Source organism: Desmodus rotundus, chromosome X, assembly GCF_022682495.2.
Source record: "Desmodus rotundus isolate HL8 chromosome X, HLdesRot8A.1, whole genome shotgun sequence".
NCBI lineage: Eukaryota > Metazoa > Chordata > Mammalia > Chiroptera > Phyllostomidae > Desmodus > Desmodus rotundus.
In genome coordinates, this window is record NC_071400.1 from 21,763,848 (window position 1) to 21,776,850 (window position 13,003).

Genomic DNA, 13,003 nt, shown 5'->3' on the forward strand with positions numbered 1-13,003 from the left:
TAGGAGCTGCTGCATGCCTGTCCCAGCAGTGAGGAGGGACCCAGGGGTTGGCCCCTCCTGCAGTATTTGTTATCCTGGCAAATCTTCTAGATAGGATTTGAGATTTTAAGTACTGCTGCAAGAATGAAGAACTCCGGGGCAGGATGGACTGAGTGGGAGCATTCCAGGTAGAGGGTGTCTTGTGGGGCCGCTGGGCAATTAAGCAGTCTTGGGCACAAGCCTGGGCAGTCATCTTCAATACAAACCCAATTGAAGTTGCAGAGGAGTGAAGATAAGCGGGCAAGTGTGTGTGGGTCTTTGCCAAGCTCTTACTGATGCGAGTGGTAGGGAGACGGAGAGGGTCAGAGTTATTTCCGATGTCAGAGGGTCAGAGTTGGAGCAGCCTTGGCCCGGTCTTTCTAAGAGCGCCCAGGTTCCTTGACAGCTGGTAAGGAATTGAGGTGAAAAATGATTAAGTGTGCCCCTCCACCGCCCCAAATTCTTCCTGTGTTTGAAATCATTTAGGTCTCCAAAACCCTCTTGCTCCCAGCCAGGCGGGCATTGTCTGGGAAGTGGTTGTGGGTTTTCGGTTCGGCCATGCAACCTTTTGTTGTGGGGCCACATCAAGGTTTCCTCCAGGGCCCTGGCTGGGGCTGCAGAGTGCGTGCCGGGAGGGGGACGGTGCGGGAGGCTCGCCCCCTCTCTCTCTTCCTGGCCCCCCCCCCTCCAGCCCTCCGGATGACCACATGACCAAGTGGGCTGTTGGCCAAGCCACAAGCTACAAAATGCAGCCCCAAGAGTGAGCAGGGAGCATTCTCGTTGGCAGCCTGGACCTCGGGCAATTGGAGCCGCGGCCGAGCAGCCTGCCTCTTGGAAAGAGTTCCCCGCCGCCCCCGGAGCTGCTGGGACCAGCTCGGCGGCGCTGCCCGCACGAGGGAGGGAGGCTGCAGGCGAGGGCAGGCGGCAAGCGCGCAGCTGGCCAGCCTGCGGCGCCGACCGGGAGCCCCACGAGCTCCGCACCCACCAGCCCGCAAGAGCCAGGGCTAGAGTCTTTCTGGGCCTGCAGACTCCCGACCTCTCCACCTCCCCGCCTCCTGGCCAGGCCCGCGGCGCGGCGGCCAAAGGAACAGTATGAATCTGTGGCTCTGTGTGCAGGCGCTCCTGCTGATCTGGCTCTCCCTGACCTCGGTGTGTGGAGGTGAGTGCTTGCCTCCTGTACGTCCGCGCCCCAGTCGCCGTTCTCTGGCCGCAGCTGCCACGCTCTCTGCCCTCCGCCCCACTCGTGCACTCTCCACCTCCCGGAGACTGGAGCCTGAGGGCAGGAGCAGCCACGCGCCGACTGCCGACTGACAGGGCGTCCCGGGTCAGGGACCGCCAGCTGCAACCTCGGGCATCACCCGCCCCGCGCCTTGCTCCTCCTGGCTGCTCCTCACAGTCCTAGGAGCTCAGGGCCGCAGGCGTGCTCCCGCTGTCCGGCGCCCCACATCCCCACGTGGTGGAGGCTGGTGGGGGGGCATGTCCTGCTCCCCTCGTGGGTCGATGGAGGGAACTGACCTGAACCCGGTGGGCTGCGCTCTCTCATTGAAGGTTTTCTGGACCCTGCAGGTTAGAAACCCCCAGCTGCTCTGGTCCCGGGGCACAGGCCACTGGAGATGATGTGCCAAAATGCAGACGTGACACTTGTTGCATAGGCAGGAGCGGGCGGCGGAGGCGGCGGTGTGGAGCCCAGCTGCTGCTCCTTTCAGCCTGCATGAGAGCAGAGGCAGCCTCCGCCGCGCCAAGCTGGGCAGGGCCAGGCCAGGCTGGTCTTCTCCACCCCTACTCCAAGGTCCTGTCTGGTCTGTTCTGCTCCTGCACAGGAGGCCCACAGACTCTGTTCTTTTATATCCTAGGTCAGGCACAGGCATGCTTAACCTTAGTCCCCCTGTCTCCAGGCACCAAGCCAGGAAACACTGCCTAACCTGACACCTCCATGCAGCTCAGGGAAGGGGAGTCCTTTTGCCCCCACCTGCGCCACATCCCCCACCTGGCATACTTGGCACTGGCGCTTCCTTGCCCTCCCCAAGCCCCAGCAGTCCCACCCTGGGCTGTGTGTCCTCTTTGTGTCAGTATCTCCTGAGGTTGCCAGCTCCCACCTCCAGCTGCCATAGTCCTGTGATCTGGCTGTCTGCTGCCTGCCTGACACCAGAAGGAAAGCCCAAGACTAGGTGGACTAATGCCAGTGCCAGGGCTGGAGTCACAAGGAGGTGGGAGCAGAGGGAAAGAGAGGGCAGGACAGCAAGTTTCCTAGAGGAAGGGCACAGGGCCCCACTTGGTTCCAAACCCTCCAGACCAGGAGGATGACCTGCAGCCCAGGAACCTCTGAGGGGGCTGGTGGAGCTACACCTCTCCTTCTTTGTAGGCCTCCTCCTTTCTCTGCTCCTGTCATATGGCACTTCCCTGGGCCTGGGAGCACTGCCTGGCTTCTCTGAAAGGTGCTTTGGTTGGGACTGGCATCACCTGCCTTCAGCTAGCTGTCCAGTGGTCTTCCTGTCAGGGCCCGAGCTCTGGATCAGCCACATCCTTGGTGAGAAGAGAGCAGGCTTTTTCCTCAGAAACTCCTGTCAGGCAATGGCGGGAAGAGAGCAAAAGATATGAAAGACACCATCTGGGCTTGTTCTCCATAAGCCTACCATCCAGTACAGTTGGCAAGATAAGACACATACCTGATACCATTACAGGTAAATAGTCCAAGGTGATTTCTTCAGGGAAGAAAGAGGATTGCCTCATCTGCATACCTGGTGCTTCCCCAGAGGCTATGGGGAGACCCTTGGCCAACTGACCACCACTAGAACCCTTTCAGGGTCCAGATTTTAGGGCAGTACTGGTAAAGGGTAGAGCTGGTTCCAAAGGGAGGGAACACTGTGCCTGGCCCAGACCCTGCCACTGCTTGCTTTAATTCACCCTTCTTCATTAGGCCATATATCGTCTTATCTCTCCTGATTTGGGTAAATTTGTTGTGCTCACATTTTTGCAAGCCTGGCACAGGAGACTTCCAAGGCTCCCAGTGCATTCTCCACCCATGACCTCTCCCGGAGCTGAGGGACAGCACCTCCATTCTGGTGGCCAACAAGCCAAGGTTCCAGGTACCCAGATCCTTTTTCTCCTGCTTTCTGTCCTGGGTCAGAAACAGGAACCCCAGAACCACCTTGCCCTTGGCCCAGACTTGCATGCTCTCCCCACCTAGAGTTTCCAGTCAAAGTCCCAGGCCCGAAAACCATGCTTCCTCCATAACAAACTCTGTCCTAACTTGGAATGTCTCCCCCTCCTCCACCAGCACACACATACTCCTCCACTGCCTCCTGACCTGGGGTACACTTTGCTTTTCTGATTCTGAGAGCTGCTGGGCCAGGGCCAAGTGTTCCTTGGTCTTGTCTGAGTACCTCTTTTTCTCTCCTTCTCCTCCCCCTCCCCAGCTCCAGCTCAAAGCCTGCAGTCAGTAGTAGCATGAGGACATACTACTGTACCCCTCCTGCTCAGGGCAGGGGCATCACCACTCTATCCTCTATTCCTATGAGCTAAGCATCCATGTAACCTGAGTCAGGCCTCTTGGTGGCAATGCAAGTGAAGTGGAGGGCCAGGCTGCCAGAACATGTGTCCAAGGGCAGCAAAGCTGGCATGAGAAGATTGCTCAGGGCACTGGGGTGGAGGGCTGGGCAAACAAAGGAGGCCTCATCCTGGAAACACATGCATGACCCTGAGTAGTTGAGGGGACACAGCCAGCAGAGTCCCCACCAGAGCACCTATATGGTTTTTTTAAGCAATCACAAGATAGGCTGGATGATGAGGGGAAAAACAGATGCATCATTCCTGGTGAGGCTGGCACGTTCCTGAAAAGTCTCACTTATCTCTTTGTACATTGGCAGACATAGAGTTCAGGTTGCCTGAAAATCAAACCCTGTTCATCCCTGACTGTGGTTCTCAGTACAGAGATGCTGGGGCTTCATTGCTGATGGCGCTTTGGAGAGTGATGGCTCCAGTCCCTCTAGGCTGGAGATTGTTTGGGGGATTACTCCAGCTTCCCTTTAAGTAGCAAATGAGCTGGAAGAAACTAAGTGCACTGAGAATGGCCCCCATTTCTAAAGGGGAATTCTTTTGTATAGCTGGGACCTCTGTAGTGATGAGAATCAACAGCCTCTAAAAGTCCCTTTGGACAGGATAAAGCCCGGGTTTCAGGTGTCAGCTTATCTTAGGGTGAGCCAGATTCAGAATCAAAAGTAGGAAACAGGTGGGTGATGGGATCAGGGTGCGTGAGGAGCTGCAGACTTCCTGCTCCGAGGACAGTGAGTGCCCCCCGCACCCCACCTGATGGATGGGATGCAAGGTGCCAGGAGCTTCTGAGTGGCTGCTCTCAGCCACTCAGTATGGCCTGGCTGAGTGCTCAGACAGCTCAGAGAGCTCTTCTCTGCAGGGTTAGAGCCTAGACATCTCCCTGGCCAGAGTCTGAGCCACCATCCTTGTTCCCCATTGTGTTTCTCTGCCCCACACTTAGGACCCAACACCCCTAAGCCCTCCCACCAACACTCACAGTCCTGGGTGCTGATCATTTGGAGATAAACCCTCCCCTAATCTGGACACTGTGCCTCTCTTCTGCATGCCTACTGTACCCCTGGGGTCATAGCTTGTGCCATTGCCCTATACCAACTCCACCCGCAGTAGTTGGCATGGATGTAAGAACCAAGGTCTCACTTGTATTTTCAAGGCTCCTACGGTCCTTGCCTGTGCCTGACCATGCCCTCACCACAGCCCTTCCTGCCCCAAGTGTTTCTCCAGTACTGACTCCTAATTAGCCTCATCCTTATTTACCTCAGTGGCCAGGGAAAGCCTTGAGGGGACCCCAAAATACAGAGAAGAAGCTGGAACAGCTGGGCTAGGGGGCTTAGTGAAGGTCCTTCCCTTCTTCCCCCTCCAGCCCAGAACTTTTGCCAATGGCACCAAGAGGATAGGTAGCTCTATGACAGATGGAAGTGGCCTCATGGCCCTTGTCCATGCCTACTGCCCTAAAATGCAAGTCTAATTTGTATTTTAATTCTCATTAGGTGATGAGTTTAGGGGAGGAGCTGACATATTAATCCACCCTGACCAGAAGCACAGAAATGTGACTGGTAAAGAGCAGGGTTGTAATGGGCTGGGAAGGAGGGTAGAGGACTAGAATGTGCACGTGTGTACAGTGTGTGTGTGTGTCTGGATGGAGAGCAGCAAACCCTAGGAGCCTGGGCAGTGAGGGTCCTAAGGACAAACCTCACCTGCTTTTGGCCCAAAAGGAGAATAAACACCTGGAAATAGTGTGCAAGTGGAGAAGGAATCAGAAGAGCCAAGGAACCAAGGAAGGATGCTGGAAGCTAGGAGGAGGGAAAGGAGGAACGGCCAGGGGCATGACTAGAGGCTAACAGCCAATGAGGTGGGGAGATATGTGGAAACTGAACTAGTGATGGAACTGGGGTTTGAAGGATAGGGATAGAGCTGAAGGTGAATCTGATGGTGTTGGGAAAGAGAGGCTGGAATTCCTGATCACTGGCTTTGGAAGTCATATTTCTGCAAGCCAGCCCCATAATGGGCATTGCACAAGTACCATGCCAGTCCACCTCTTGCCCAGCATCATCTCATCTACCCATTCTTCCTGCTTCCAGTCTTTCTTGGCTGGAATGCAGCCTCCGTGAGAGCTGGCCCACAGGCCTTCTTCCTCAGAAAAACCAGGAACACCCAGAACCACTTGGAGTCTACTGCCAGGGCTTGGTCTGCAATCAGAAGGCTTCTACTCTAAGCCAAATGTAGACAGGTGCAGAGCTGGTCCCAGTGAGCAGAAGAGAAGCCAACTGGGATTGAAACAGCAGGCATTTACATCAGACAGAATGGGCTTGTGGTATGAAGATGAAAGGAAATGGGGTATCCGGTGGGGAGGTACCAACTTCAGCAGCCCAGCCCCCTCCTCATGCACAGACTTGCCGCTTCAAGTGACCATTCACTCATTTGTTCATTCATTCATTCATGTAATATTTATCCCTCTAAATCTGGTCACAGGCCAAGTAGAACCCAGCACATGGCACACATAAGAGTTAGAGGACCCCCCAGCCACACCCACAGGGTGACCAGGGGAGGAGGGAGCTCAGGAGATGCCTAAACACTGATAAGATGCCAGGGGTGAGGTATGAGATTGCCAGTGCTCAAAAGTGGGCCATCACATAGCAAAGGACCTAGGAGTACAATATCGTGATATTCTGGATTGGTTTTGACATACTTCAGCAAAGAAAAAAAAAGAAAAGGGATAACAAAGGCATACATTATCCCATCTGAATAACTTGAGTCTGGGTGATAGATATGTGGTGGTGGAGGCATTCATTTTACTAATATGTTGTAGATTTGAAACATTTTAAGTGCATTGGTTACAAAGGAGCAATGGGGGCTTTAATAGCACAATTGCTTTGTGCTATTCCCCAGCCAAGTACAGGCATAATATCACAAACTGCACCCCCCTCCAGTTATGTTCTAAATAAAGAACAAGTTTGTGCCTGCCAGAAACATGATAGAACTGCCTAAAGGACATAAACTGAGCTCCATAAATTTCAAGATGTGATGAGTGGGTTCCATTTGCCCTCAGGACAGTGGAAAAGTTGCAAATTCTTCATCAAGATAGAAGACAAAAACAAAGAAAAGCTATGAGGAATGCCACTTTATGGAGAGACTGCCCCCTACCATGGGCCTGTGGTCTGTGGTCCCTGGATAACAAGCTTTCTCTTTCTTGCAGGGCCCCTGCTGCAGTCTCCTTCCGGGAAGGGACTGGAGGAAGGCAATGTCCGCCACCTGGTACAGCCCAGAGGGTCAAGAAATGGACCAGGGCCCTGGCAGGGAGGTCGGAGAAAATTCCGCCGCCAGCGGCCACGCCTCTCTCATAAGGGCCCCATGCCTTTCTGAAGCAGGTACTTGAGGCTCTGATCGGTGGATGGTGTGGAAGGGCTGGGGGAGGATTAGCCTGGAAGCTGGGTGACCCTGTGCTTATTACTGGCATCTGCTCCCAGCAGTCCCAGCACCACACACAACATAGGGGCTTACAGAGCACCCATTTCACCCTCTCTTTGTTGCAGAAGAGGAGACCAAGGCCCAGAGAGGGGCTTGACACTTGGGGGCCAACCTCCTGGCTCCTCAGCAGTTAGGTGTTGGTTTCCCTCCACCCTGGGGTTGGGCAGGCTGGACTAGTTGGAGAGTTCTAGAAGTCCTAGGGGTCTTAGATGAGCTGGGGATGGGTGCCCCAGGGAATGCCTACAGGTATGCGGGGTGGATCCTTACCAGACAGGGAGAGCGGGGAGGCAACAGAGAGCCTTGGAGGGTAGCTGGCAGAGAACTGGAATATAGTTCTCTGTTGCCCAGAGCATAAGAAGGAGAGAAAAATCAGAGGTGGCTGAAGAGAGACCAGGGCTTAAGCCTGTTCCTGAAGCCTGGCCTGCTGTCTCTTCCTCTGTAGCACCAATTCAGGGGCCTTGGGCTTTACACTCAGGGTTGTGAGGAGGGGCAGAATGACGCTGTCTCCTCTCTTTCCCTGGGTGGTTCCTTTGACCTAGGACATGTCAGTGATATCTCTATGGTCATTTTATTGTCTCTTTAGGACTGAAAGGGCCCTCAAGTACTTACCCCCTGTGCTTCTCTCTACTCCACAGATTGGTCTGCTTCTCTGGAGCTCTTACATCCATTCGCCTTTCATCTTGCACTCGTCCTAGCAGCTGATGGTCCCAGCTCTTCTTACCCACCAGCCTTCCTCAATGATGTGGTCCTGCCCCTAGTTTGATGATTCCTTTTCTCCCCCAAGGATCCATTCAGTGCCTTTTCCTGGACCTTCTCTGGACTGACTTTGGAAACCCAACACTGGAAGGCCATCCTTCTTTCTGAACTTCCCCTGCTCTAGTCTCCACTCTCCCACATAATATCTCAACCCTTCATGCAGCCCTCTCTTCCTCAGGTTTTCCCTGGGGGCTGCATGGGAACACTCTCTTCTTCATTGGGCTCCAACAGATCCCAGGTTTTTGTGCCAATTGGACCCTTCAGCAGGCCTCAGGAGGAAAGTAAAGAGATGAACAATGAGAGACTCTACTTAAAAGCCAGGGACCTTGGGATGCAGACAGGGTGCCTTGCAGGGCATTGGAGTCAGGGGCTGGTGCTTTAGTGAAGGAGAATGGTGTAGCATTGGACAAGAGGAGGAACAGTTTCGTGGCTGCTTCCTCATCCCCATGTTTGGCCTGATTAAAGAGGTGAAGGGAGGGGCATGATGTACTTTGTCACTTCTCTCACCTTCCTGTGTCTTCTAACACTACTCCCAACTTGCTGTTTCCCAATTTACTCTGTTCCCCTCAACAGCTAGCTCAAGCTCTAGCTCAGGAGGGGAGTATGATGGACCTGGGGTGGCTCTATATCCTCCCAGGAGCAAAAGCCAGGTGAAGTGTTTTTGCCTAGAATCACAGAATATCAAGGCCAAAAGGAACCTTATAGATCACTTAGCTCTGCCTCTTTACGCAAACTCCTACAAAAAGAGAAGCTGAGACAGGGATAGTGACCTGCTGAGGGTCACTGCAGAGCCAGAATGAGGACCCGGGTCTCCCAATTCCCACTTGATGATGTCCTCTTCTCCCTTGATGTCTTTTCAAAGCTTACTAAGTGCCTTTTCTCGGGGTTGAGGCTGGGGGAAGCTAAGAGGGAAGAGGCAAGTGTGCTGTGACCTTCCCCATGGTGGTGGTGGTGTGTTGGTGGTGGCATGGGGACAGAGCTGCTCCTGCCTCCCTGGCCTGCCCCTGCTGGTTCATTCCCCAACCTGGGCTGAAAAATTCCTTAAGTGGCCAGGTGATCCCATTCCTTCAGTACTGCCATACCTCTGGTATTTTCACAGGGGCAGCTCAGGCACCGAGACCCAACACTGGTTTTTAGGAGCTCAGAGATGGCCTTAAGTCATTGGACTCAATAGCCTTCCTTTCATGTTGACTGGATCTTCTTTCCCAGTGGCCTTCCCTTTGGAGGAAGGAAAGGAGAGAAGGAAGGAAGGAAGAATGGGAGGAAGTGTAGGTCTGAGCAGGCTTCCTTCTCAAGAGGCCTCCCAGGAGGGAGAAAAGAGGAGACAAGAGCCTGTTGGCCACCTATGTATGTTTGGGGGCAGGGGGAGTCAGGGCCCCCCAAGCCCCACAATAACCCCGATTTTGCCTACCCACCTCTCGCCCTTCTGCTGCTGCTAACGCCACTGCTGTCGCTGCTGCTGCTGCTGCTTTAAGGCCCACCCTGGGGAGCCTGAATGAGCACTCACCTACCCCCACAACCTTCAGGCTCAGAGTAGGGGCTAGCCAGTGCCCAGAAAGCCTCTTCTGATACTGATACCCCTACCAGGGGCTGGACCTTCTTCCCCCTCCTCCTCTCTGTATCTCCTGTCTCAGCCTCCCAGCCCCATGAAGAAGGGGGTAAAGGGGGACAAAGGGGATGGCACAGGGCAACAGAGGCCACTGGGGGACTGGGGGGGCCCTTATTTAAAGTGGTTGTGAATGATTCTTATACTAATTTATACAAAGATATTAAAGCCATTTTCATTAAGAAATTGTCCCCTTCCCATAATTGTGTTCACTGTGTCTGTAAAGATTGTTCTGTGTAAATAGGTCTTTGTAATAAAGAGTTAAAAATAACAATTTGCCCTTACTCAGGGATGTCATGTTCAGGAGAGACCTTCCTGCCCCCTGAGGTCCATGGTTTCCGCATGCCCACATGTTGCACGTGGAAGGCAATATGCCTGCATCCCAAGTTGGCTCCAGGTCAAATGGCCACAAACCAATTTGCTACAAAATCACAAAAAGAATCTCTATACTGATATGGCCAATTCACATAAAATGCAGTACACTTTTAAGTGTTTTGGCATCTGTTTGACTGTGCTAATTTTTTGCATTGTCATTTAAAGGATTTTTGGAAAACGATTTATTTAAGAACCTTCTGATTAAACATGAGATTTCTACTAAAAATTGTTTTGTATCCTTGGTGGGTGTCTTCTAATTTTATCTACTTTTGAACACTTTTGGGACTCTTTAGCCAGTTTGCCTTTCTTGAAAAATGTTATAATTCCTATAATAAATACATGTGGTAATGACTTTGTGTGTATCCTTTTATGTTTCACAAAGTAGTGTTGCTTGATAAATGAGATAGCCTGAAAAATAACATGCAAGGAGTTTGACACAATTCTGCCCTATCTGTCTCACTTCTTTGTGCTTGTCAAAATGTCAATACCTTGAAGAACAGACAGGAACATTGGGTACATGCTAATGTGGTTAATCAGCTCGTTAGGTGCACACAGGCATATAGGATGCAAAGTAGAACCCAACAAGAAGGAGCTGGGAATGATCAAAAAGGTGCATTTGATAAATCTTACGGGAAATGCTACAGATTTGACAAGTATTTACCTCTATAAATATACAATTTTAAGAAAAGGTCTTCAGCAAACTTGCTAAAAAGTCATAAAACTGCTCAATAGGAGATAAAATAGAAAAAGCCATCCACAAGCATAACAAAATGTTATCATTGACAAAATGCTGCAGATTGTGACAGGGAGATTTAAAAATATGACATTATGTTGAAGTACCTCTTAAAAAGATGGTACAAAGTGACTTATTTCAAAATTACTACTTTGACTTTTAGGCAAACTGGTTGTCAGAGTAATTGGTTTTAGGCAAGGAGGTTTTGGGTAAGCTTGCTTTATGCTGATTCATCTCTTACCTCCCTAATCACCCCCAAAGCTCTAGTTTCACATGAAACCAAGGAGAAGGGGAAAGTGGCAGGGCAGGACCACTTAATACTGACCCATAAGTGTATAGCCTTTTAACAGTTTACAGTGCTGTTTTTAAAGAAGACAGCTCATTTTATCATCCTAACAATTGGGCAACAAAGACCACAATACCCATTTTACAAATGAGAAAAGAGGCTCAGAAAGGTGAGTGACTTTCTCAAAAGCTCACAGCCAGTAAATGAATCTAAAACCTGGACCTCAAATTCTAGAATGCAAACTTTTTCTATGGTACTGTAGAGGATCCCATAATTAGGGAGCAGACTTAATTGCAAAGTGTGTTTGGTATTCAGTAAGTACAATAGAAATGGATGGCATGGTGTTCACTGGTAGGATCAGAGAAAGGCGCATGGAGGCTGACAAACTGTGTCTCCAGAAGGCCCAACTGAATTTGGTTAAGTTGGCAGGACGATGCTGGGCAGTGAAGGTGGGGATATGAAGGTGGATGAAGCCACCACTGTCCTCTGGACTCATGTAGTCACCTAGATGCTTGTGGGTGACTGAAAGTCTGAGCTCCATGGAGTAGAGGGTGAGGGGAAGGAGAGCTGGTGTCATGTCAGGACATATGGGTTGCCACCCTTTGGCAATATCTTGACTTGACCCCCCAAAATACAACAGGATTAGAGGAGGGGGTTGCTTTTAAAATACAGAGGGGAAAAAGGAGCTCAGTTAACTGTTTTTGGACCTTAGGTCCTGGACCTAGAGAATGAAGGAGGGTGGCAGAGAACCTGAAAAACAACGGTGCTTCAGACCCGTCAGGAAATTAGGCAGCCTGTGAAATGACAGAGACTAGGGAGGCAAACAGACTCAGACTCCACACAGCTTTTTAGACCCTCAGGTGTGGTGTAAAATGAGCCACAGTCACTTTGAAGCCTAAGATTTCAGACTCTCCCACAGCCCTGGCTGACTTGGTGTATCCACACGGGGCTGTGCTCCTCTGTCACAAAGGGAACTATGAGACCTGGCCTGAGTGGTCTTTCTGAAATGCTTTATAATTCTATTTTTTAGACCTAAAGGTTATTCAACTGAAATTTCTCAGTCCAACGTCTCTTTCTGACCAGCATGAGCCTGTGCCAGCTAAATGGCAAAGTGAACGGCAAGGACAGACTTAACCACCTTCTGCTCCAGGCCCTAGAGGGGGCTGCTGACTCAGCCAGCATTTCTCTGGAACCCTCCAAATGAAAGACCTTGCCAGGGTTCCTTTGAAAAGTCAGTTTTCCCTGTGTACTGGCTGGTGCTCAGAGAGGGAGACTGGCAAGGGACTTCCCTTGCTGTTGCCTTGGACTTCAGCCAAAGGCCGGAGCTGCATCCAGAACATTTTCTTGAATGTGATAAATCAGGGGTCAGCAAACTTTTTCTGTAAAAGGCCAGATAGTAAGGATTTTTGACTTCATGGGCCATTCAGTCTCTGTCCAACTACTCCAGTCAGCTGTTGTCATGCAAAAGCAGGTATAGATGAAGTGTAAGTGAATGGATGTGGCTGTGTTCCAACAAAACTTTATAAAAACAGGTGGTGGGCCCTTTTGCTGAACCCTGTCTCACAGGAAGCATCAGCAAGCCCTTTAACTAAACCCTTGAACCCTTGGGCTTACATTCTGCAACAAGGTCTAAAATGAAGGGAATTTAATAAACTGGTTATGAGCTGACCTCCAGGCCATGCTATCTGATAATAATTATACTAACAAAGGGCTTTCAGTGGAAGGGGAAGTCTGGAGTCAGATCAGGGTTCCAGTCCTGGCACCACTACTTACTTATCTGTGAGACCTGAAAGCCAGTGTTTTGATCTGAATGATCCCTATTTCCACACCAGGTGGGATACTCTGTCTACTTTTCAGTACTGTGGTCAGAACTGAATGTGATGATGCAGGTAAAGAGTTGGGCACCATGCCCAACCCACAATAGGAGCTCACTAGTGGGAACTGATATTATCTCCACAGAACCTCACGCTGAAATCCTAAATGGACAGGAGCCATCATTATCTCCAATTTATAAATGGGAAAACAGGCTCAGGGGGGTCGAGTCTGTTGTTCATATTCACAGAGCCACTAATTGGCAAGTCAAGCCTCAAACCTGATTGCATCCTCAGCTTAGGTCAGTTGCCATGCTCTTGACTGGGGTTTTTAGCTGCCCCCCCACCCCCCGCCTCAGCCACTGGAAATTTCCAATGCTCTAAACAATCCATAGGGCCTC

The 13,003-nt window shown here is 51.1% G+C and overlaps 1 protein-coding gene across 1 annotated transcript; it reads left to right on the forward strand.

Annotated features, from left to right (window-relative positions):
- The first annotated feature begins 779 nt into the window (after nt 1–779).
- APLN (apelin) lies at nt 780–9,451 on the forward strand. Its single transcript, XM_053917298.2, has 3 exons — nt 780–1,177; nt 6,764–6,935; nt 7,671–9,451. Exons 1-2 carry the CDS (start codon nt 1,111–1,113, stop codon nt 6,928–6,930), a joined length of 234 nt encoding a protein of 77 aa, XP_053773273.1. The 5' UTR covers nt 780–1,110; the 3' UTR covers nt 6,931–6,935; nt 7,671–9,451.
- Nucleotides 9,452–13,003: the final 3,552 nt, after the last annotated feature.

Bases quoted from the DNA above. Each gene is read 5' to 3' on its own strand.
- APLN (XM_053917298.2), top strand. From the start codon at position 1,111: ATGAATCTGTGGCTCTGTGTGCAGGCGCTCCTGCTGATCTGGCTCTCC. The intron at 1,178-6,763 runs GTGAGTGCTTGC...TCTTTCTTGCAG, and splicing joins CCTGACCTCGGTGTGTGGAG to GGCCCCTGCTGCAGTCTCCT.